The sequence below is a fragment of the Podarcis muralis genome, chromosome 7 (assembly GCF_964188315.1).
Source record: "Podarcis muralis chromosome 7, rPodMur119.hap1.1, whole genome shotgun sequence".
Classification (NCBI taxonomy): domain Eukaryota; kingdom Metazoa; phylum Chordata; class Lepidosauria; order Squamata; family Lacertidae; genus Podarcis; species Podarcis muralis.
In genome coordinates this window covers 26797436-26822715 of record NC_135661.1, presented here as the reverse complement: position 1 = coordinate 26822715, position 25280 = coordinate 26797436, and the positions used below count along the sequence as shown (strand labels likewise).

The 25280-nt window shown below is 47.2% G+C and overlaps 1 protein-coding gene and 1 non-coding gene across 4 annotated transcripts; both read left to right on the top strand.

Moving 5' to 3' along the window:
• Window positions 1-578: 578 nt before the first annotated feature.
• LOC114602380 (ATP-dependent RNA helicase DDX19B) lies at window positions 579-25011 on the top strand. 3 transcript variants are annotated; one of them, XM_028740543.2, is made up of 13 exons: window positions 579-725; window positions 5547-5595; window positions 5703-5777; window positions 7268-7321; window positions 9013-9148; window positions 14893-14985; window positions 16469-16571; window positions 17005-17119; window positions 17604-17781; window positions 18610-18847; window positions 20640-20802; window positions 21243-21434; window positions 22690-25011. In XM_028740543.2, the coding sequence occupies exons 1-13, from the start codon at window positions 669-671 to the stop codon at window positions 22749-22751; spliced, it is 1515 nt and encodes a 504-aa protein (XP_028596376.2). In that variant the 5' UTR covers window positions 579-668; the 3' UTR covers window positions 22752-25011. The 3 variants fall into 3 exon arrangements, with proteins under 3 accessions (XP_028596376.2, XP_077787552.1, XP_028596377.2); XM_077931426.1 differs by having other exon boundaries at window positions 5703-5903; XM_028740544.2 differs by lacking the exon at window positions 5703-5777 and having other exon boundaries at window positions 580-725.
• Window positions 7803-7947, top strand: LOC114603665 (small nucleolar RNA SNORA57). Its single transcript, XR_003708137.2, has one exon. It is a non-coding gene; the product is annotated as a small nucleolar RNA SNORA57 (small nucleolar RNA).
• Window positions 25012-25280: the final 269 nt, after the last annotated feature.

Below are 25280 nucleotides of genomic sequence, written 5' to 3'. Positions count from 1 at the left end.
CTTTTCCGTGAACCACCCTGAGACCTCTGGGTATAGGGTGGTATATAAATTCAATCAATCCATCAATATTTCAGGGGGCTAGCTGAAATAAGTATTTGGCTACCAAACTGGGTCCCAATTGGGTCATCTTGAATAAACCATTACTGTGTTTTGAGTTGGGTGCTTGTCGCGGGCATTAGGTTCTTCTCTGTTGGTGTTCGTAAGTTGATTGTCCTAAAGATTTAAAACATAAAAAGCTAACAAGAATCCCTAGCTGGACTGGAATTAATTATTATTAATTATTATTATCATTTTAAAATGCGTTTTTAAAAATATCATTTGAATGGCTTTGGCCGGAGGAAAGGTGAGCTAACAGCAAATGGGGGGCAGGGGCAGGGGGGGAGGTGGAGAGAGAGAGAGAGAGAGAGAGAGAGAGAGAGAGAGAGAGAGAGAGAGAGAGAGAGAGAGAGAGAGTCCTAGACCCTCCGAATCAGAGAACCAGGAGTGGAAGGAGGAACTTATAGCTCCCGGTACAGCAGCGAGGCAGACTGCGTTTCCCGCCCGGACTCTCTTAATGGCTCTACCGGGTAGTGCGCGTCACTTCCGTTAGCGCCTGCGCAGTTCTTTCCGGCGGCTCCGTTGCGGCTAGCGCTGCTCAGCCAGGAGGCTCCTTCCTCGCGCGCACCAGCATGGCGACGGATTCCTGGGCTCTGGCGGTGGACGAGCAGGAAGCGGCGGCGGAGTCGGTGAGAAGGCAGGGAGGGGAGAAGCCCGGGTGGGGGGAGGGGAGGGGACCCTTCCTTCTTATTATGGTATTTTTTTCTCTTTTCCGTAACTCGCTTTTCCTCTCAAGGCAGCATGTATTGCTCTCCACGCGTTGCTGGTCTCCGTTGTTTACAACAGCCCTGCGAGGTAGGGCAGGTGGCCCAAGGTCACGTGGTGAGCCCCATGGCTAAGGGGTGGGTGTGATGGACCTTGGGCCTCCTTAGTCGTTCTCCCAACGACCCATATTCATTAATTCATTTATTACATTTATATAATTCACCTTTTCCTCCAAGAAACGAAAGGCCCACTCCACCCCCCCCACCCCCGTGTTATCCTTGCAATAACCCATGAGGTAGGTTAGGTTGAGAGGCAAGCAACTGGCCCAAAGCCACCCAGTGAGCTTCATGGCTGAGTGGGGATTTGAACCCTGGTCTTCCAAGTCCTAGTCCGACACTTCGACCATTACATTTTCTCCCCTCCCCCTTATAGAGGTTGCTACAAATGCCCGCAACCTTGCCTGTGGTCAGGGGTGATCAGAGTTGAAGTTACAGCCATGCAACCCTTTGGGAACACTGTTCTAACCCCCCTGCACTTCATTGCTCGTAGGCATGCAATCCAAAGTGAGTGCAGTCAAAATGAATGAGCCGCCCGGGGAGTCTTTTTGGCTGAAAGGTGGCATATAAACAAATAGTAATATAACTTCCCATGGAGGTGCTTGGAAGCAGCCTCAGACTTATGCTGTCTGTTCTTCCATCACATGCATGTTTTGTGTATTAACATCCTGCTTTAACCCAAGTGGCTGAAGGCAGCATGCATAGTTCCCATTTTATCATCACAACAGCCTTGTGAGGTACTCTTGCTAGTGAGCTTCATAATCAAGATAGCTTCCCCAGTCTTCGTCCTCTGTAAAGGTAAAGGGGCCCCTGACCATTAGGTCCAGTCGTGACTGACTCTGGGGTTGCGGCGCTCATCTCGCTGGGAGCCAGCGTACAGCTTCCGGGTCATGTGGCCAGCATAACTAAGCCACTTCTGGCGAACCAGAGCAGCACACGGAAACGCCGTTTACCTTCCCGCCGGAGCGGTACCTATTTTTCTTCTTGCACTTTGATGTGCTTTCAAACTGCTAGGTTGGCAGGAGCAGGGACTGAGCGTCCTCTGTGGTGCCCTGCAAATGTTGCTGGACTGAAGTTCCAATCATCCTGGACCATTCACCATGCTGGTTGGGGGCTGGTGGGAGTTACAGTCCAATAGTCTCTGCAAGTCACCATGCCTACTCTAGCTGCTGCACCACACTATCCATGGATACACCATCTGAACTGTGCAACATAGTTAGCGGAAATAGAAACAGTAATATTTTATTGGCTGTACTTGTTGCAATACATTCTTTCTAACATTTTATCTGGCGTTCCATGCTGCCTTGGTAAAATTCTGCATTTTTGAAAGTTCGTGTATTTTCATGAGATTCCTGGGAGGAGCTAATTTCCTTAAAACAGAGGTTTGTGGTTGTATTATTAATGTTGGAAGGGAGGACATATTTTCTGACCCCACTGGAGGAGGGAGGAAGAGAACTGGTTTCCTAAATACAGAGATTATTTAAACTTTTAAAAAATTCCCTGGTATATGGTTTTATAGAAATTGGTAACTTTGTCTAGATGCTTAAGTGGGCCATGGGCCGTCATGATGTAAGCAGAGTCCCATAGTGGATGGACATATGATCTGGGCAGATTTGTCCAGGTAATCCAGAAATGGGTGCCAAATACCATGAAAGGAATTTGGCATTTCTTGTCCCATTGGGATATACCGTATTTTTCTCTCTATTACACGCATATTTTTTCTCCTAAAAAGGAAGGGGAAATGTCTGTGCGTGTTATTGAGCGAATGTGGGGGGTCCCTGGAGCCGATTAGGGGAGCGCAGGAACAAAAATCAGCAAAAATCAAATCGTGCGTTGCGTCGGAGAGGGAAACCTGAAAAGAGGAAGTTGCTGCTTTCCTGCATTCTGCCTCAGGGTCTTACTGCCCACTCGCTTGTGTTTCATTGCTGTGTTTGCTCAAACGGAACAAAGAGCAGGCAAATCCCCTCCCCTCCAGGCAAGCAGAGGGGAAAGCAGAGGTCTTTCCTTCTAATTCCTCTCCGTGCTCCTCGTAGGCAGCCAGAAAACATGCAGGAGAGAGAGAGCTGGCTTCGGTTTGGGGAAACTTTTGCCTTTCTTTCCTCCCTCCAGTTAAATCCCTCTCCTGCATTCTTAGCCAGCTGCTTCTCTGCACACCGCTCGCGTGCTCCTTTTCCCTTCTGTGTTTTTCCTTCCCTCCCCACTTAAAATGTAGTTAAAAAGCATGGATCCACATGGATCCTCAGGATCTTTGGATTGGGCCACCCCAAATTCACCATCAGATCACATAGCAGCCTGCCCCCCCAAAATCACACACCCACTGTTGCCTGGGGCTGCAATGGTGCAAAAACGTGGTTAAAAAGCATGGATCCACATGGATCCTCAGGATCTTTGGATTGGGCCACCCCAAATTCACCATCAGATCACATAGCAGCCTGCCCCCCAAAAATCACACACCCACTGTTGCCTGGGGCTGCAATGGTGCAAAAACGTGGTTAAAAAGCATGGATCCTCAGGATCTTTGGATTGGGCCACCCCAAATTCACCATCAGATCACATAGCAGCCTGCCCTCCAAAAATCACACACCCACTGTTGCCTGGGGCTGCAATGATGCAAAAATGTGGTTAAAAAGCATGGATCCACATGGATCCTCAGGATCTTTGCATTGAGCTACCCCAAATTCACCATCAGATCACATGTCTGTGGCCACAGCATGAAGCACAAAAATGATACATCCACTGTTTCATTCAGAATTTTTTTCCTTGTTTTCCTCCTCTAAAAACGATGTGCGTGTTATGGTCAGGTGCGTGTTATAGAGCGAAAAATACGGTATGTATGTTTAGTGCAATGCCATTATCTGGGATAGCTCAGTTGGTAGAGCATGAGACTTAATCCCAGGTTTAGAGCCTCATGTGGGGTAAAAGATAGGGGGTTGAACAAGAATTGGTTCCTTTCCAATTCTATGATTCTATTGGGGGATAGCAGGGAAGTATAATATATCTCCAACCAGCTTTTGTGACACATGAGCTAAAGCTGTAGTGCTTTTTCCGTGTTTCCTTTAAAGGAATGTGATACTAAATTCAAGAGATGGGGGCGAGAATCTGGTAGAGATAAAGCAGTTGCTTGCAGTCTGTGTTTCTCTCTGTTATTTATTAGCCAATGTTGTCTTTTTAAAGTACTTAAAACTTGGGGATTTAAAGAAAAAACTTTTTAGTGGGCAAAACACTTGAAACTTTCCTTATTTCCCTGCATATCTGTCCCATTCAAACAAATTTGTCATGATATCTGCCCTGTACAGATCTTTATTGTTTAGCCACAGGCAGTGTTAGAAACTGAGATATGAAATCTAGGAGCTAAATAGCACCTTAAATCTAAGTTATGGGTGCAACAACAATGTCTAGGGACATTTTTAATAACAAGAATACAAAGCTGAAGATGAATGAACTGCAGCTAAAATATTATATTCATTTTTCACATGGTCTAGTCCTCATCTGAAGACTGCAAAAAACAATGCCATGCTTCCCCTGCCCATCCCCCAAATATTCTTAAAATTCCTAATATTCTCTTCTCTAGTCTGGAGAGTGGCTGGAAGTGGGGATGCAGAAGAAGGTCCTCCTTTCCTTCCACTATGCAGTTTTAATCTGAAATCTTAGGCGCATCACTGCACCCAGAGCTCAGAAACTGCTTGCACTAATGAAATTCCTTGTTGCAAAATGCGCCTAGAACAAAGGGAGTTTCGAATGCTGGCCACCGGCCATTCTAAATCATACAAAAATACAATTAAAATGCTATGTTAGTCAAAATATGCTACTGGTTTGTTTTTAAAGTCATAACCCATTGCAGTATCCATTATCTTTTACAACAACCACAATAGTAAAAGCTGTAACGCTCACTGCAAAAAAGGCTCCTACTCATTTACAGTGCAGCTCACCACTTTAGCAAGAGAGGTGGCAGCCCCTTACTGTCTGACACCCTTCACCCACCTTCATTATTCTAAATTTGGAGTGGGGAACCTTTCCACAGTCGTGAGGAGCCAGGCCCCTCTATCTAACCCTCAGGGCTTTTCCTCAGGTCACCTCCCCATCCCCAAGCCTTGCTTCATGTTCTTTTTGAGAATTTTTGCTGGGCTGGAATGTGTCCTTGGACTCCTAATGCCTCTTGCTTGCCTGGAAGGAGGATAGAGAGGGTTGTGTGTACATAGTAGCACAGGGAGTAAAGGTAGGGAGCCTGTCTTTTCCAGCTGACAATCAATATTCTGTGGGTATGCTTAATCCATGCTTAATCCAAATTGCCATGTTTTGGATGTGCTTTTTGACTTTCGCTTCCAACTGTGGAGCCCCTGGTTCAGAATCTTGCATCTGCTGCCAGCTCACTTGCTGTCAGTGGGAAAACAGCTTTTGATCAACCTCTGTACCAGTGTTTCTCAAACTTGGGTCTCCAGCTGTTGTTGGACTACAGCTCCCATCATTAGGACCAGTGGTCAGAGATGATGGAAGTTGTAGTCCAACAACAGCTGGGGACCCAAGTTTGAGAAACAGAGTTATACCTTCCCATCTGCAATGTGGGCGATATACTGGTCTGCCTTATGCCAGGCTGGCAGTAAGAATGACTGCAAATGTACAAAGCATAATGGTGAAGAAACTGGACCAGCTGTAGCATTTGGGTGACTTGTTCTGTTTTCATTTTTTTAGATGAGCAACTTGCACCTGAAGGACGAGAAATCCAAGCCAGATTCTAATGGTGAGCATAACCATGACTTACTGGGTTGAGCAAGCCATCAACTACTTTTCCTTTCCCCCCCAAATCTTTCTCTTTTTCTCTATTCCTTCCTTGTTCTTGCTATGCAGCACTCAGAGCAAAAGGCAACCCTGACACTGTTGCTGCAGCTAGAATCGTACAAAGCAGGACAACTCAAGGCACAGGTGGGAGAACTGGATCAGCTGGTGGGCCAGATCCGTACCTCCTTCACCACCACCACCCACAGGCCAACTTTGGCAGGTGTGCGGGGGACCACACCTGTCAGTCGCCTGGTGCCATTATGATGTCAGGTGATGACTTAAAGGGTGCTCGCTGGCTGGCTGGCTGATGGGTGCTCAGAGCAGCCCTCTCAGTCACGCTAGGTCAGCCAACCCCAGTGACATATTTTGTGCTGGATGTCACCCTTGATGTCATATGTTGGAATGGTGCATGTGGTTTATGGGGGAAGCCTTCTTGTGGGTCTAATTAGAACGACAGCCAGGATTAAGGCTGCAGGCCAGAGATCCACTGCTGCTGAATCTTAAGGGAATCCAAAGTTGGCTGGGAGGTTACAAAAACAAATCCCTGCTGCTGGCACTTAAACACAAACAATATTGTGGCATAACCTTTTGGGGACCAGAAGCCACCCTGACAGGTGCACAAAGCAGTCTTCTGAGTTGGCAGGTATTTGTACATATGGGGTTGGTGGGTGGTAAATGTAACTGTAGACCTGAAAGGGCATGAAATACAATTAGTGGCTGCATCAGAAATGAATACAAGGTTCAGTTGGTTTACTTGTGACTTGCTCCCCCAATAGCTGCAGCTGTTAAATTGGCAAAGCAAGCTGGAGAGTGTGAATATTGAAGTACTTGCTTCCTTTAGCAAGAGAGTGATTCCCAAGTCTCGGCTCAGTCCCACAATATTATGTTTGATAATGAATTTAACTCAGCTACTGTAGTTCAAACTGACTACAGTCATACCTCTGGTTGCGAACACTGCGGGTTGCGCGTTGTCGGGTTATGGACCGCACCAAACCCAGAAGTACCGGAACGGTTACTTCCGGGTTTCGGTGCATGCGCAGAAGCGCCAAATTGTGTCATGTTCATGCGCAGACGCAGCACTGCGGGTTGCGAACGTGCCTCCTGCACAGATCACATTCACAACCCGAGGTTCCACTGTATTCCCATTCAAATTCATCCAGATAACTTTTTGAATCTATTTGCACCCCACCCTAGATCACACCAACATAGTTCCTCTTCAGTTTATTTGCCCCGATTAATTTATCAACAGATTCTGCCCCAAATAAGTTAATTACCTTTCTGTTACCCTCATTTGTTACCCCATCCCACATTATCCCTAGATAAATGCATATTTTCATCAACCCCTCCAAATTAACATGCAGCAACCCAAAACCATTGCCCAGCCAGAAATACTTGGGGCACTTTGAAAAGGATTTGGGAGCCTCTGCCCTGTGGGCAACAATCCCTGCCTCCCTGGGTGAGAGATTGGCGTATGTAGCCTGTGGGCATTACCTAGCATGTAAAACTCTGGAAATCTAGCATAGTTGCCTACTTGAGCTCATTGGCTTGTTGGTACAGCATGAAACACTTGACACATTAAGGATGATTGTTCTGCTTCAGTTTAATTGTACTGCAAACTGTTTGTCTGAACACAGGAGCAGTTCTCAAGACAGATGAAAATACAGAGAAGATTGAAGAGGAGGAAAAAGGTAAGCCTCTCGGACCCCAAAGGGCAAGCTGGGGAAGGCAAAGATAACCCGGGGCGGGGGGCAATAACTCAGTGGGTAAAGCATGTCCCGTTGCACATACAAAGTCTCTGGTTCAATCCCCTGCATCTCCAGTTAAAGTGTCTGTGGTGGTAGTGGTGGGAGACCTGTGGCTCTCTAGCTGCTGCTGGGCTTCAACTCCCACCAGCCGCAGGCAGCATAGCCAGCAGGTAGGGATGTTGGGAGTTGTAATCCAACAACATATGGGGGCTACATTTCCCCTTCTGTGGCTGGTGCTGATGGGAGCTGTAGTTGGAAACATCTGGATCATGTTGGTGAAGGTTTCTGCCTGTCTTGGAGAGCCACTGCCTGCCTACCTGGATCAACCAGTGGTATTACTTGTTCCTTTCAGGGGTGGAGCCATAACTCGGTGGTAGACTGTCTGACCACAAGAAGAGCCTACTGGATCAAGCCTCAGCCACAGCCTCCTTTTCTTGGCAGGCCTAGGCAGCCAAGTGTCACTCTCCAGTTCTTTTATGTCCCGAGTGAAAGCAAAGCCCACCAGGGTTCCATTCATGGTGCCAGCAGTTTTTCCATCTGCTGGTTCTATCTCAGCCACTGGGACAAGAATCCACACCTTCCACTTTCTAATCCAGAGTGAAAGACTTGGCAGGATGTGCCCCCGCCTCCTTCACAGTACAGATAATGTTCAGTGGATTTGAAAGGATGTTATTTTTACGGGTGTCCAGGGCCACATTCGCACGGCACATTTAAGGCACTATGATAGAACTTTCAACAATCAGGACTCCCCACCCCCACCCCAACCAAAGAACTTTGGGAGCTGTAGTTTGAGAAAAGTTCTGGGAGTTATTAGGAGTCCTCCTCCCAGAGTTACAATTTCTAGAGTTCCCTGGGAAGAAAGATGGCTTGTTAAACCACCCTGGGAACTGTAGCTCTGTGAGGGCATTAGGGCTCCTGGCACCCTCAACAAACTACCCCTCCCAGAATTCTTTTGGGGCAAAGCTAGGACTTAAAAGTGTTTAAAGTGTTTAAAAGCACCAATTACAGGGGGGAAGAGGTGTGTGTGTGTGTATCACTGACCTTCTTCCAAAGGAGCCCAGCATGTTTTGAACCGAGTTTTTCCTTGTGCGGTACTCCTAAAGAACCAATTTCAGTTCTGGCTTTTTGTGCTGTTCATAATAGTCCATATGTTATAGGTGTCCAGCCAGAATAGCAGTACTCTAGCTGCCATCACCCCTGGCCATTGGCCACGCTGGCTGGAACTGACTGGGGCTGGAGTCCCAACAACTTCTGGAGGGCTACTGGTTGTTCATCCCTGCAGTATATGGATTAAATAGGTGCTAAGGAACACCCCATATCTCCTTTATTTTCAGTTTTCCCAAAGTGCTTTTCCCAAAAATGTGCCAAGTTTGGTGGAGAGAGGACAGTAGGAGTTTCTGTAGGGTAGCCTTGCCAACCTGCTGCCGTCCAGATGTTTTGGACTATAGTGCTCGGTCCCAGGTCTCTTGGGCGTTCCACACTGCTACTCCACACAGCTTCATTCAAACAAGGCTGATGGAATTCAGAAGTGGTGGTTGCTGCTGGCATTGATCTGCTTCTGCCAAGGGATTGAACTGCAGACTACTTGCTCCCCCTTCAACTTTTTCTTTCTTTCTGTTGCTGCTTCCTGTCAGAGGACCGAGCCGCCCAGTCGTTGCTCAACAAGCTGATCCGCAGCAACCTGGTGGACAACACAAACCAAGTGGAGGTTTTGCAGAGGGATCCTACGTCGCCTCTCTACTCCGTGAAGTCTTTCGAGGAGCTGCGGCTGTAAGTGCCTCCCCCAGCTTCCCTTTTCGAGCCACGGGCTCATGTTTCCCTGCACCTGTTGGGTAAAATGAACTTCGCAGCCTTGCCCCTTCCTGGTGCAACCCCAGTTTCTCCAGAAAGGGTGACCTTAGCGGGTGGGTGGAGGAGCTGCTGTGTAATTTGTGCGAGGTGGGACTCGCACAAGTTGCACTGAATGATGTGGACAAATTCTGGACTGTGTCACTGCAGGCAGAAATACCCATTTCCTCTTGCTTGATTCCAAAATGTGAACAGCTGGGCCATCTACTATCTTCTGGACTTGATTCAAATTGTTAGGCTTGGTTTGTTCATGTCTCAGATGCGGCCCAATCGCCTTCTCAATCCTGGCCCCTGGACGGTCCGGGAATCAGCGTGTTTTTACATGAGTAGAATGTGTCCTTTTATTTAAAATGCATCTCTGGGTTATTTGTGGGGCCTGCCTGGTGTTTTTACATGAGTAGAATGTGTCTTTTTATTGAAAATGCATCTCTGGGTTATTTGTGGGGCATAGGAATTCATTCATCTCCCCCCCCCCCACCCCCCAAAAAAGATATAGTCCGGCTCACCACATGGTCTGAGGGACGGTGGACTGGCCCACAGCTGAAAAAGGTTTCTGACCCCTGTTATAAGTCCTTGCCATTGTTTAAAATAGAACATTAAAATTCTGTTGTTCCATTTCAGGAGGACTTTTAGGGTTGTATTCAACCAATACCTAATAGGAGTAGACGTGTTGAAATTATGGACCTCCAGTTACTTGCACCAATTATCTTCAGAAAGTCTGGCTCTGATTGGGACTAGCATTGGATGCAACCCTTACTTTCTGTTGTGGCACCACTAGCCTGTTAGGGACTAACACCTGGCCCCTCCAGCTATCATTTCCAGGCTGGAGTTATTTCTTCTGAGTCCTGCCATGGCCCAGGTGTGAGAGTTGCATTTGACGCACCTGAGAATGGGGGGGCTAGGGGAGCAGGGAGATATTTTGCCTCTCCCTAACAACTCTAGTTCATCTTAATTTTATTTTGACTATATCGTCAGCTGCCTCGAACTTTGGCTAGTAGGTGGGGTATAAATGAATGTTTTGTAATTGAATAAATGTTGCTGCCCTAATTATAGTTGTTGCCTAATTGAGCTGAGTTTGCCGTCGCTGTGAGGGAAGAGAGACCTTGCGTCATGGTTGTGGCATAGAGGCCGATCCGTGCCCTGCGTTAGCAGCTGGCAGCGTGGGTAGATAATGGTTTTCCCGGCTTTGTTCAAGTCCGTTTAAAGATGAAAAGCATCTGGGCTTAACGGTTGATCACTGTCTCTGCCAAGCACACAGGGAAAACAGAGTCGCATCTTCTCTAAGGAGAGATTCAGCCCCATTTTATATGTCTTGAAAGAAGCCCTGTTGAGTTCAGGGGGCTTCTAGAGAAACACCCTGATAGCAAATGCAAGAGCTTTGAAGGGGCTGGACAAAATCGGAGCTGCTGTTTCTCCCCACCACTTCCTATCCCAGAGGCATTACGCTGCAAAATGTAAAGCTGGATCAGAATATTTTTGTGGCCAATGTGCCCCCCTGCTGCTGCCGCCCTTCCCTGTGGCTAGTACATTGTGTGCATGTGGTTGCTGCTGTTAGGATGATATGTGGGTGCTTGCCGAGATAACAGCCCAGGATTCCAGCCAGTCTTTACAAAATTTATTAAGTCCAAAACTATGTACAGTACAGAGCTCTTAAAAGCATGTCTGCCTCAATCACTATCAGTTGCCGGACTTGGCTCGCGCCTGTTCCCTCTCCAGAAGTGAAACTTCCTGAGACACCCCATTTTCCTCCTCTCCTTACGTGAAAACCTAAGCTCCGGAGGCTGCTCTTTTCTCTCTACTATAACAGCCTTTGGATCTCCCTCCCTCTCATTTTCCGTATTTCCTGACAGCCCCTCCTCCTCTCCCTCTGATGAAGTGCAGCTGCTCATCAAAGGAGGCGGCTCTCTGTACATTCCGGTCTCTCCCCCCTTCTCTGCCAACTGATCCCTGACAGCTGCATTGTGTGAAAGGGCTAAGGTACCAGTCCTCATGGCAATGCACGGGCAGCAAAGGTGCAGAAAAACAAGATGGGCAAGTGGGGCTGAGCTTCCATTTACTGAGAGGTGTCTTGGAACAATTTGCCCCCCCCCCCCATTTTTCTCTCCCCTTCCAGCCTGCTAGCTCCTCTTCCTTTTGGTGTGTGTTCTATCCTCCCCATTCCTGGCCCTAGTTTCCTGTAATATGACCAGCTGTCCCTAACTTGTATTTCCTGTTCCAGTACATCAGGTTCCCTCAATCTAGATGCTCTTGGACTCCAGCACCCATAATCCATGACGGTTGGCCATGCCGACTGGGGCTGATGGGAGTTGGAGTCTTAAAAACCTGTGGAGGGCTACCCCTGAAGTGGATCTTTACCATGATGGTTCCCATCCCTGCTGCAAAGTTTGCACTATTCCAGTTTACCCTATCCACAGGGTGATGCACCTCCTCCTGTCAAGCCATACATACTTGTTTCTGTTGCGCATACTGGGAAATCCATTTGCTCAGTGGTGTCAAACACTTTGGGTTGCATCCAACTCTGATATACTCAGAGTAGACAAGATTAAACTTCATATTAGTCATGTCCATTAACTTCAGTGGGTCTGCTCTGAATTGCACCAGCATTGGCGACAACCCAGGGTCTGTCACTGATCACTACCCAGTGGCCTCCCTTTATCTACCTGGATAAGAAGATCCCATCTTTAATTGCTTTGTAGCATCCCATTCCTGCAGGATCTTCTAGCAGCCATCTCCTAAAGGACCCTGCTTCTTGCCAAGGAGCTGAATGGTTTTGTCTGGTGAGGGCTCTGTTGTTGTTGGGAAAGATGCTTCCCTCCTTGTGCTCCTCCTTCAGGAGATTGCTACCAACTGGCGACTCAAGAGACCTCCTTTCCCTTACATCTTCAGTTGAGTGTTGCGGTCTGCAAGAGAGTTTTCTCCTGCAAGTTTCAAAAGTCCCAAGAGCCCCCTTCGCAGTAACTGAGCAAGGGCTCTTAGTGTGGTGGCTGCCCCTGTTCTGTGCAACAGCATTCTGGAAGCAGTTGAATATATTTTTGCTCCAACAGGCTTCCCCAGCTGAATAAATAGGTCTTTGCCACAAGTGTCCACTTGTTAGAGTTTAAGTCTTGTTCTATTTGTGGTTTTAATTGTATAATTATATGTAAATCACATTGAAGATGGTGGCTTAGAAGGTGATTTTTAAAATCGGTTGCAATAATAGCTGATAGACGTGGAGAGTGGGGAGGTTGGGGGAAGTCGCTTTAGATTGTACACTCTTCTCTATTTGGAGAGCAAAGGATTTCATTGGAAAAAATCAAAGGCAAGGCTAATTATAGTGATCTTCAGATAAGTCGAGTCTCCGGTTCCTCTTCACAGCCTACGTGTCTCCTTGGCAACGCACTCAAAAGTTCAAGGCTTCGCAGATTTCTGGCTTTTTGAGACAATGCCTGGCTTCTTTCCAGAGGGCTTTTCCAGAGCCCATACTGGGCCCAGGGTGGTCACATGGAAAAGCCTGCAGCAGTCTTTCGTGAAGCGGAGGATTGGGAGAGGGGGCACCTTCACTCACCTTGTGGTCTCTCTTCCCGGATATGGGAAGCTCAGTGTTGGGAGATACAAGACAGATTGGTGAAAGGGCTTCTTCGCATAACGCATAGGTAACTTACGGAACTCCCTCCCACAGGAGGCAGTCACGGCCACCGACTTGGGAGCCTTTAAAAGAGGATTGGACAAATTCACAGGGGGAGAGAAGGCTGTCAGTGGTTACTAGTCCCAATGGAGGCTATTCTCCACTATTGCAGGCTGTGATTCTTCTGTATGTCGGTTGCTGGAAACTGCAGGAGGGGAAGAGTGCTCTGGTGCCCAGAGACAACTGGTTAGCCAGTGTGAGAACAGGATGCTGGATGAGATGGGCCATTGGCCTGATCCAGCAGGCTCTTCTTAAGAATGTAGGAAGCTCCCTTTGCACCAGGTAGGAAAGTCCGTCTAGCCCAGTGCTGCCTTCTGGGCCCAGTAGCAGCGCTTCAGGATCTTAGGCTGAGACAGGTTTTTCCTGTCTCCTGTTACCTGACACTTTTAACTGGACATTCTTGGGGTTGAACTGGAGTCTGTCACTTGAGCCAAGGGCCCTTCCCTACATAAAAAGCTGTCTTTATATGGAGTCAAACTGTTGGTCCATCTAGTTCAGTATTGTCTGCGCTGATCGGTAGTAGCTTTCTGGGTTTTCAGATGGGAGCCTTTGTCTACCATTCCTGGAGATGCCAGTGATTGCACTTGCATGCAAAACTTGCAACCCTTCCCCAGAAGGAATTGTGACTTTTCATAATAAAGAACAGAAGACACTGCCATACACTAGATAAGCCTGTTTGCTCATCTAGGAGACCCAGAGTTTTGTCTTCTCCCCAGGATCTCGGACCGAGAAGATACTTCCACATCACCTGCTCCCCTGATTGCACCTGAGACCTTTTTCTATTACTCATACCCCAAGCTATTGTTTCTCTAACCCAGTGTTCTTCAACCTTGGGTCTCCAGATCTTGCTGGATTACAACTCCCATCATCCCCGACCGCTGACCTTGCTGTGGATAATGGGTGTTGTAGTCCAACAACTTCTGGGGACCCCAGGTTGCGGGACACTCTGCAGGCCTGGGATGGCTAACTTGTGTTTGACACCCATCAACCCCAGCCAGCATGGCCAGTGGTCAGAGAAGGGAGTCTGGAGGGCCACAGGTTTCACTATTGCTGCTCTAGATGCTTTTCTCCCCCCTGAGCTCGCTTTGGTACACAGTGGGCTACCAAGGATGTTCAAAGCCGCCTTTTGCAGTCGAGGCTTCCAGGCTCTCTGCTTCATGCTGGTTTGGGGCACTGTGGTATTTCAAAAGGGAGGTCCACACCATTTTAACAAGGTATAAGAGTGTGTCGAATCTATTTTCGAAAAGCTGCAGAAGGGAAACTGGTGTTTTTGTTTCTTTGATTGCATCGCCTGCTGCTACTCCTACCACAAATTCTAAGGCATCTTCAGGAGCAAATGAAGTAGCTAACTTTTTAAAACTTTTAAAAACATGCCATTTTTAAAGCTACTGCATTCAGCAGAGACTGGCCTGGGAAGTGTTTGCCTTCATAAACGTGGGACTGGGGAAAGACATAGCATAGGGCTTAGCCTTGCTGGCCTTTTTTGCTGAGATTGCAATGTCCAAATCCATAGCCTCTGTTGCTTAGCTTCTGATGCTGCCTTTTAAACACTTCCTGCCCAGCCCACAGCTTCTCATCAGAAAAGCGAGGGATGAAATCCAGCTGCCGGGCAGCCATGTGTCAACTAGGGCTTATCAGATGGTTCAGAAATGGTACAATAGTATAATGTATGTTTGTTGCTGTGCCCATTTTTTTCCCTCAGGCCCCACCCAGCATTTGCATGTGGCCCTCAGAAGGCTACCCAGAAGGGAATGTGGCCCTTAGGCTGGGGGAAAAGGTTCCTCATCCCTGTTACTTCTGGTTCCCAGAAGGTCTAAAAGTAAAAGGAAGAAACTTCACCCACAGGTGCAAAAAAGAAGAAGAAATGTTCCAGCAAGCCTCCTATTCAGACAGCTGCAAGGCCCAGTCCTGCTCTGCTTCTGCCACAGGAGTGTGCTGTGCCTGCCTTCAGGCTGTTCCTTAGCAGCCTTTTTGCTTACCCTTTTTGTCTTCTTCCTTGTAGGAAGCCACAGCTGCTGCAGGGTGTCTATGCCATGGGTTTCAACAGACCATCCAAAATCCAAGAGAACGCCTTGCCCATGATGCTGGCAGAACCGTATGTATTGATGCATGCCTGTTTCAGTGCCTGATGGGTATGGGGCGGGTGTGGGGTTGGCTGGTTATGCCAAGTAGTCAAGAGAGTCTTCAGCCTGCGAGGGGCCCAAAGACTAGGGATGGTGGGCAAGCTTCCCTGTAAAGTTGCCCGTCACTTCTGATCTTCCTCTTTCCACTCCCCGCACAGCTTGCAGCTAGGTGTGTTTTGAAAGGCACATGTAGTTCATGGAATGCCACAATGTGGCCCGACATGAATTTTCCAGCATCCCAGCTGCAGGAATGTGAGTGAACCCTGCAGAGAGTGCTCTCCAGAATCCTCTGCAACATGTGGGTGTTCTGGGGCAGAGAAGTAAAAATGATGCAAAAGATTCTAAAGCAAAGCTTGAAACCTGCTGCCAGATGCAGGCACCAGTGGCAAAGGCTGGTGTACTCTGTTAACATGCATACACATGTTGGGAAGCTGCACTTGGTTTCCCTCTCTTTTCGCCCAAATGCCACCGGTGGGGGACGGGACATGTCTGAAATGGCCTGGGCACCTTGATGAGTAGAAAATAAGACCCCAAATAAGGTATTTGGGAACTGGGCAGGTTGAGGTGACTTTGGGGTGTACACGATGTTCCCCTATTGTGCCACAAGAAAGGGAAGAGACAAAGACTGCAGTTCTCATGCTTCCTGCTGCATCGGGAAAGGGCTGGCAGAGACCTCTGCTGTCGGCAGCAGGCAAAAGCCACATACTGAGTGAGGTGGAGCCACTATGGGAGCTTCCTGGCAGGTGCGTCACTATCACCAGTGCTGGGAATCCATGGTGAGATGCCCACGCAACAGAAGTTGTCCCCAGTTCCAGTCACCACACAGAAACAGCTTGAGGTCCAAAGTAGTTTACTGCTGCAGAGGATAAGGCTTCATTAATACAGTTCTGGATGTTGATGTATATACATACAACTTGTAGGCTCTGCAGATACAGATATATACAAAGTATTCCTGTTGCTCCAGCAATTCAAGATGTAACACAGAAGGCTAACTGACAAACGAGCTGACATGTCTCAATCACTTGCCTAAACAGCACTTCGCTATTGCCATATCAACTGGTTTGGCTGACTCTGCCCCTATTGGCTTATCTCATACCTAGGGTCATTTGTGCTCATGAAGGAAACTAACCTCTTCCTCCATGTCTAGTTCCTCCAACAACCAGGAAAGGGAATGGTCAGACCCAGGTGGGGAGGTCGGCGTGGTGTGTTTGCACCATGCCATCTGCCGTGCTGCCTTGCACCATTACCCTCCTGGTAAGCAACAGTGACCCACCTGATGACAAGCTAGCAAAGCAGTTCCACCCCACCCAGCAAGATGCTTCTGGTAGCATGAGACCATTTTTCTGTTCCGGCCATTGGCGATGAGACCTCTGCTCTGGCTTCTGCTTTAATAGTTTCCCCCGCAAATACACAAGTCTTATAATTCCCCCCTCCCACTTTGGTGTGTGTCTCCAGTCCACAGAACCTGATTGCGCAGTCACAGTCTGGTACCGGTAAGACGGCAGCTTTTGTCTTGGCGATGCTTAGCAGAGTGGAGCCGGAGCACAGATACCCCCAGGTAACAGCGGGTCTTTTCAGCATAGCCTCCTCAGAGGGCCAGTGTCAGGCTTTCTTCTTGCCACTTTTGCAGAGCTCCTCTCTATTTACGGTGTAATTGGCAAATCAGCTGAACCATGGGTTGGAAGCCTTTTTCCAGCTTGAGGACCGGATTCCCTTTTAGGAAACCATGTGGGGGTCACGTGCCAGTCATAGAAGGGAACAAAGGCAAAGTGGGCCGAGCGACATGCATTAAAGTGGGGGGGGGGGGAGAGAGAACAGAGTGGGGATAGGTTTCTCCCTGGGAATGAATGGCAACCACTCCACAAGCACGGCAGGAACTGAGGCCATGTGGTGGAGGACACTGGAGGGTGGGCATGCGCTGCACCATAGTAACATCATAACATCCACTTGCCTTAGGACAGTGTCCCAGACTTGCCTCCTTCCTCTTTCAGTGTCTCTGCCTCTCTCCAACCTACGAGCTGGCTCTTCAGACAGGGAAGGTGATTGAGCAGATGGGCAGGTTTTATCCGGAGCTGAAGCTGGCCTACGCGGTTCGAGGCAACAAACGTGAGTGTGAACTCCATCCTACTGAATAATACTCAGTATCTCACAAGCGGACTAGTGTACGCTGGCAAGGAAATGTCAAAAAGGGCATATTAAGTCACCAGGGAGGGACTGAATCCTAACTGGAAGGCCTTTGCAGGGTTTGTGTGGCTGTGGGACTCATCCAGATGATGCTGATAATAGTTTGAGTCAGAATTGACCCCTCAAGTTGGTGTTTCTATAGTTAACCTGCTGGGTTGCTTACAAATGTGGGTTTTCTGGCTGACAGGGTTGATGAGCTTTTTCAATGCTGAATTTTAGACATTGCGAGTGAGGGGCTGGGACTGGGGAAGAGTTGGTTTCCACAGATGGAAGGAGACGAAGCACAGTTTGGTCGCTCCAGCAGGACTCTCCCAGGAAAGCGTTCCCAAGCAGATAGTGCTGCCCTTTCTGGGTCTGCTGAGGTTCTGCCTACCCCACATCTGCCCTTGATCTCTTCCATGAATAGTGGAACGTGGCCAGAAGATTGCTGAGCAGATTGTCATTGGCACGCCTGGCACCGTCCTGGATTGGTGCTCCAAGCTGAAATTCATTGACCCCAAAAAGATCAAAGTCTTTGTCTTGGATGAAGCCGATGTCATGATAGCCACCCAGGGTCACCAGGATCAGAGCATCCGCATCCAGAGGTAAGGGTGGACTCCTTGTACAATTGACTGGGTGCCTTGTCACCAGTTCGATGCCGGATTTCCCTGGCGCAGCTGTGCCCACATCCAGTACCCTTCCTGTTAGTTGCAAATTTCAACAGAAACGAAACTTACTTCTGACTTTACCAGCCCGAAGGAGCTTGGGCCTTGCATAATAGTAGTTGCTTCAGGAGCTCTGTTATCTCCCTATAATTGTCCCAGTCTGCCACGTTTGGCATTTTAGGTACGGTGCTACTACATTGATGGCTACCAGCCACAATGGCTGTCCTCTGCCTCCACAGTTGGAGGCAGTAATGCATCTGAGTTTCAGGTGCTGGGAACCACAGGAGGGGAGAGGGCTCTTGTGCCCGGGTCCTACTTGCAGGTTTCCTGCAGGCTTTGGGTTGGCTGCTGTGAGAACAGGATGCTGGACTAGATGGGCCGTTGGCCTGGTCCAGCAGGCTCTTCTTAGGTTGTAGAAATGGTCACGAGTTTAGAAATCAAAGGGGATTAGACACATTTATGGAAAAGGAGAAGTCTCAAAAATGTAAGCTGTAGCAGTGATGGCTCAATGGAACCTCCAAGTTTGTCAGTGTCTTTCTGAATAAACTCTTCTGGGGGAGCAGGGATCCCAAGATGGCAGTGGAGGACTGTTCTCTTCAAGCCCTGATTGTGGGCTTCTGGGAACTTCTGGTCAACAGCTGTTGAGAAGAATAGTCTCTGGCTAGATGGGCCTTTGGTGTGATCCAGTGGAGTTGTTCAGTTCTTACTGTGACTCTCTAGCTGAGGAAAGAATGTGACTTATCTCCCCACCCCTATCCTATCTCTCAGGATGCTTCCCAAAGACTGCCAGATGCTGCTCTTCTCAGCCACGTTTGAAGACTCTGTGTGGAAGTTTGCCCAGAAAGTTGTCCCCGACCCCAACATCATCAAGCTGAAGCGGGAGGAGGAGACTCTGGACACCATCAAGCAGTATTACGTCCTGTGCAACAGCCGCGAGGAGAAATTCCATGCCCTCTGCAACATCTATGGCGCCATCACAATTGCGCAAGCCATGATCTTCTGCCACGTGAGTCCTTTTTTTTTTTTTTTGCTGCTCACCAACCCCTCCTGCTTTTGGCTTCATGCAAATCCAAAACAGTGATGCATCACTACAAATCCTCCAGTGGGGGCTGTGCTATGGCAGCCTTGTATTTTTTATGCGTATAGGAAGAAATTAAAGATATTTCCAACTAAATAGCGGATCATATAGATAGCACAGCAGAGGCCCAAAAGCACATAGTATCCTTTTGCAAAATATTTTTGGAGATGGTATTCATTTTTGGTGGAGGTTTTGCCCTTCTGCTATTACAGTATTCACAACAGACTCTGTGATTCAGCATTTTCCTAAGTAATGGGACCCGTTTTTCAACACATTCATCATCAGTTTGTCTCCTCTCTCCCACTTTTATTGTATTAGTTGATTTTATCATTTGGGCACCATCCCATAGTATTATAATCCAGCAGTCCAATGCTGGAACATTAGCTTTTTTTCTTGCTTGAAACTAATTGCCATGCGGGCAGCTGTTGGAAAGTGTTGTTATCTCCCTGTCCTTTAACGAAACATGGTATTTTACATATCCCAATGTTACTGGTAGCATATGCCCTATTATATACTCAATTTATTTCAACACTGAAGTCCAGAAGGGTATTATTTGAGGACATGGCCAAAATCTGTGTAGTATATTGGCACTTGTAGTCTTGCATCTCCATCACAGGTTATTTGATTAAGTCTAGCCAGGGTCAAGTACGACCTGAAGATGAGTTTGTAGAAATCTTCTGAGACTGATGGGGAATACATATGCATCTCCATTCCCAAGTTGTTGTTTTTTTAAATTATTTTTATTCAGTTTCCAATACAAGATTTAAACATACATTTTCAATATTATCACATAATTTTGATTTCCTTCAGCTCATCCGCAAATCTTCCGTTTTCTAATCTTCTATCTGCAATTCTAAATTTAACATTGCCTTTTGTTTTAAATAAACCTATTCCCTTGTTCCCTTTTTTACAGTGTTTCTAATATTATTTCTTCACAAAGCTTCCTGTAAACCCACAAACGTTATTTGCGTGTCACATATGCTTTTCATATAGTCCACAAATTTACTCCAGTCCTTGGTAAACTTGTGATCTCGTCGGTTCCGGACCCTTCCTGTTAATTTATCTAATTCTGCTTAGTCCATTAATTTCATTCTCCATTCTTCTATCGATGGTAATTCTTCCTGCTTCCATTTTTGGGCCAGTAGTATTCTTGCTGCTGTTACTGCATGCATTCCCAAGTTTTGATGGGTTCCCAGAAACTTGTCCCAGGATCTTTCCCCAGATCTCTTCCCATATTTCTGGATAGCTATTGGGCATTGTATCCAGTTTCACAATTACTTTCCAAGTCTTCTGGAGTAGCATGTAAGTGCTTTGAGAGAAGAGGTGGGGGCACCCCAGTTTTAAAAAAGAACTAAATTGGCTCATTTTAAAAATCGGCACCAACACCATCTACTGCCACACACACACACACACACACACAGAGAGAGAGAGAGAGAGAGAGAGAGCTTTTTGCACCTCAGCTCTGTTCTGAACTACTGGGAGGGTGAGTGTCTAATCCCGGCATCATCAAATGAAACATTGGCCTGTTTAAGAGGCTCGTGCTCAGTGTCGGAGAGACTGAATCAATGCAAAGAGGAAATGAGCAGGAAGGGCCTAAGGTGGAGTTCTTCCTTTATTTCCAAATGTAGGGTTAAGCAGAGGTGGAAATCCCTTGCCATAAAAAAGCCCCTCTCTGTTAGTGTTAATGGGGGTGCCCCTCTTTTTGTTTCACATTTTGCAGACTCGCAAAACAGCTGGTTGGCTAGCTGGGGAGCTCTCCAAGGAGGGTCACCAGGTGGCTCTCTTGAGTGGCGAGATGATGGTGGAGCAGCGTGCCGCGGTGATCGATCGCTTCCGGGAGGGCAAGGAGAAAGTGTTGGTGACTACGAATGTCTGTGCCCGAGGTAACAGTGTACTCCTTGTACTCTCCAAAATTGGCTTCGGGGTCAGGAGGACCCCCGGAACGAGGGGTGAAGGGAGGAGAGGGCAAACCAAAATGCTTGCCCTGATGGAACGATTGCCTTAGTGCACTACTCAATACCTCTCCCATTCCTGCATTGCAGGGGGTTGGACTAGATGACCCTTGTGGCCCCTTCCAACTCTGATTTTACGATTCATTTCCATTTTGTTTGTTTTTGAAAACAAAAAATCAGAGCTAAGAGAACTTGGAAAAGGCTGCTAGATTTTAAATAAATAAATTGGTGGCTGGTGGTTTTGTTTGTATGTTTTAAGGGCACATTTTAGGCCTTCTGTGCTGCAGACATTCTGTGCTGCTGTAAACCTTATTTCTTCTATAAAGCAACGAGCTGTCCTCTCAAAATCTCGCAATGCTCTCCTCCTCTAGGGATTGACGTGGAGCAGGTCTCCGTCGTCATCAACTTTGACCTTCCAGTGGATAAAGACGGGAATCCGGACAACGAGACATATCTTCACCGCATTGGCCGCACGGGACGTTTTGGCAAGCGGGGCCTGGCCATCAACATGGTGGACAGCAAGCACAGTTTGAACATCCTCAACAGGATCCAGGAACATTTCAGTACGTCCTGCCATGCTTCTTTCCCCCATCTTTTGTTGAGCATTTTCCTTAAGCGACTATTGTGCAACCTAACAGGGCACTTCCAAGTCGAATAATTGTGTGCGGTTTTGGGTGGGAGGAGTGGTGGAAACTTGAACCCCTATTGCTGGAATCTCCAGGTGTTGTTGGACTCCAATAGCCCCCATCAACATGGCGAGTTGTTGTCGATGATGGGAGCTGGAGTCCAACACCATCTGGAGGGCCGCATGTCCCCCCCCCCCCTCTTAATCTTTTGGGATAAACTACGCATCTCCACCGGGTAATGATTGGATATCCTCAGAAACAGGCCTCTGGGAAAACCTCTCTGTCCAAACTGTTTGTGAGGACAGGTGAGGTTGGTGGTGCCTCTCCATCCCCAGCCAAAGCAACTTGGCCAAGGAGAATCTCTCTCTCCCTCCCAGACTGAAGCTTCACAGTCACTGGATTAGATCAGTAATCCTCAAACTCTGCCATGAGAGAGAGCTGCCAGTGTTGTCCCAAGAATTACCTTTTTTAAAAAATGAATTGAATGCAATATTTCCCAACCTAGCTGTCCTCTATCTAGCTGCCGTCAGACTATGATTCCCATCAACCCTGGTGTCCAGGGATGGTGATGGAAAGTTGGGGTGCACCAGGTTGGCCAAAGCTAATTTAATGTCCCTTAGGGGTTATCGACTCAGAAGGCGGAACACTATTTCTGTGGAAGCAGGCAAGGCCAGACCAGAGAGCCATGCCGTCGGCTCTGTTCCCAGGGGACTGTCATTGTGTGTGCTGGGACCCACTGCACAGAAGGTGCCTAACTGCCTTCCTCTCTGAGAGATGGTGTCTGTTGTCTCTGTGCTGTGCTGGACTTGCCTTCTTCGAATTAGGGATGTGCTCTGAGGCTTTGAGCAGATTTGTGCAGTAGCAAAGGAGGTGGGCCTTCTGGGAAGGTGGTCGACTCTTAATCCTGTACACTGGGAGGCCACCCAGAGTGGCTGGAGCAACCCAATCAGATGGGCGGGGTACAAATAATAAAATTGTTGTTGCTGTTGTTATTACTGTAAAAGCGAAGTGGTATATTTTTCCAGGTTCCGTTTTGTGAAAAGGATGTTTGGCTGTCAGCCTTTAAATGTTTTTCAACACACCCTCCTTGGTTTAACCTGAGGAAGATTTGGTTTGATGCAATCCCTGGTTGTAATTCCAGTTCTTTCTTGATAATTTGACTCCACTTTCTCTCTCTCCCCCCCCCCCCCAGACAAGAAAATTCACAAGCTGGATACAGACGATTTGGATGAAATTGAGAAAATAGCAAATTGAAGCCCGGTTGCCGGAATTGGTGCACAATCCCTCCCACGGTAGCACTCCTACTGCAATTGGATCGCATCCTGATTGGCACACGTCTTAGCCAGTCACACACAAAGGGACTTTTTAAAGATAACAAATACACAGAAATTACCTCAACTTTAAAAAAAAGTGTGGCTGGACTTGATTTTTAAAGAAGTACAAACTTTGGAGAAAGAAGAAATGTTTACAACAAATTTTAACTTCCTTTTTTATTTTTTAGTTTAGCCTTAAAATGGGAAGATATCTTAAATTCTAAAGATGATGCCAAAAACATAGCCAATCACTAAGTAGAGGAGAGAATCAGACACACCTGCTTTTGATCTCTGTCAAGAGAGGAGCAACATTTTAACCATGGCCAAGCGGTATATTAAATGTTCCAACAACCCAGTTGTATATAGAGAGGACCTTCCGTTCTTTGACGGAGAGAGCTTCGCAGTCTGGCAAAAAGGAGTTTTTATGAAATGGCATTTTTCACTTAGAGCTTTCTGTTTCCTAGATCTCTGCAGATCACACTGCTAATTCCTTAGATAGGTGGTCCAGAGGTAATTGCTCTTCAGTAGGCTGAACAATCACCTGACTTTTAACTTCTCCCTTGCAAGGAACATGCCCTAGGAACTGTATTCTAACCTGCTGACCTGCAGAAGCTTTTGGACTCCAAATTCACAGCAGGCAGCATGGGTGCTGTAGTCAAAATATGATGGGTGTGATTGTCCAACTGCATCTAGGGAGGTCCTATACTGACCACCCCTGTTCTATGGAGTCTTGAGATCCTCGGTCACCACACAGGACTACCCAGAGCTGCTTGAGGGGAGAGCTGTTGCTTTTGGATTTTTTTTTTTGGTTCATCGGGTTGGCAGAGGCCAGTGTCTGCTGTAGATTTTGGAAGGTCAGGCACCCTTTGTGAGCCTGCCTCCTCATTGCTTCAGGTCCAGGAGTCTCTTTTGGCTCTCAGCAAATGCATGGTCATGCCAGCCTTTATGGTACCCATGGAGCTGTCTTTGTATTTAAAATGCTGTTGTGGCGAAGGATGCCAATTTAGCACAGCGGATGTAGGGTGTATTATCAGTTCTGCCATACCATAAAAGACAGCCTGCACTACTTCGGCCAGGAAAAGGGATGAAGAGGTTAATCAGCAAGTCCTCCGTTGTGTCAGAGTATTGCGTAGATCTGCACTTTGCAAGCAGGGAGCAATGAAGAAGTAGAGGAGGATGGATTAAAGATTTGTTGGTTGCGTACCCCCATCACCTAAGGAAAAGGATTGCAAAGGATGGCTCTTACTCTAGCAATGCAACTGCAAAGCCAGTATAACCTCTTTCCTGGGCCTTGTTTCATTCCCATCGTAAAATCTGCCAGCAGGCTGCATTTTAGACAGGTATAACAATTCCAAGGCCACCTGGTTTCCAGGGTAGACTCTGTCTAATAGGCCAAGTTGTATTCCTGGCCTCTGTAGCAGCTGATCTGGAGGCAGGGGAAGCTCAGTCTTATCTTTGTGCCCTTCTGACACAAGGTGTGGCCGATTCTGGAAACCCATCTAGAACAGGGAATGGTGGACATCTAACTGTCTAGGCCAATTCAGACTAACTTCTGTTGCAGCACAGCAAAAAGGGAACTTGGTTAGCAGTGTAAGACTGAAGTGTTAATGTGGTCAGGCAGGAAAAGGGATGCATTGTGGGGCCAAAGACTTCTTGTACTAATGCAGTTTTTAAGTAGGTTTTATCTTGAAAGTGGGGCAGTTCCCCCAACCTCATGACAGTTGGAGGATCGGGACAACCCCCTACTTGGCACAAGAATCTTAAAAAAAACCTAATAAATGGTAAATTTTGTGGATTTATCCATATCCTTTTTTTAAAATGTCATTTTAAATTTTTTTAAAGAACATTCCAGTTGTTAACTTCTGTTCAATGATGGAAATGTGGAATCTAAATCTAAATATATACTTTAGGAAGTGGACAAATGCAGACTCCAATCAATTTGTGTTAAACGGCTTTAAGAAGTGGTGGAGCCATTAAAAAAACAATACATACCAACATTACCAGGATATATCTATTTTTCTTCCTTGCAAGGGGGGCAGCTGAGTGTGTGCTTTTTTGTGGCAGAGGCTATTCAACCACTTTCTTTATGTAGAACTGCCGAGTGACAATATTGAGAGCATTGTGCTGGTCTTGAATGGGTGGGCCTGCGTGGTTTTCCTAATGTACTTTTCAGTTGGAATAAAGAACCCAAAAGACTGAAATGTAGTCCTGGCTGGCTTTCTCATTCAGGTAGACTACTTTTTTTCAGCCAGAGTTGAGAATTGTGTGTGTCTGTATTAACAACCAGCTTTGCAACACTGGACTGGGAGCGGGGGGTGGGGGCGGAAAGGAAAGCATCAAGGCAAGGAATTTCATTGCAGCATGGCTTTTGGAAGCCAACTAAAACATTGCAAAATAACAGTTTAAAAAAATTATCCCAGGACTGTACTTCAGGAGGGATGTTGAGCAAACTGGGCAAGATGAGGTGGGT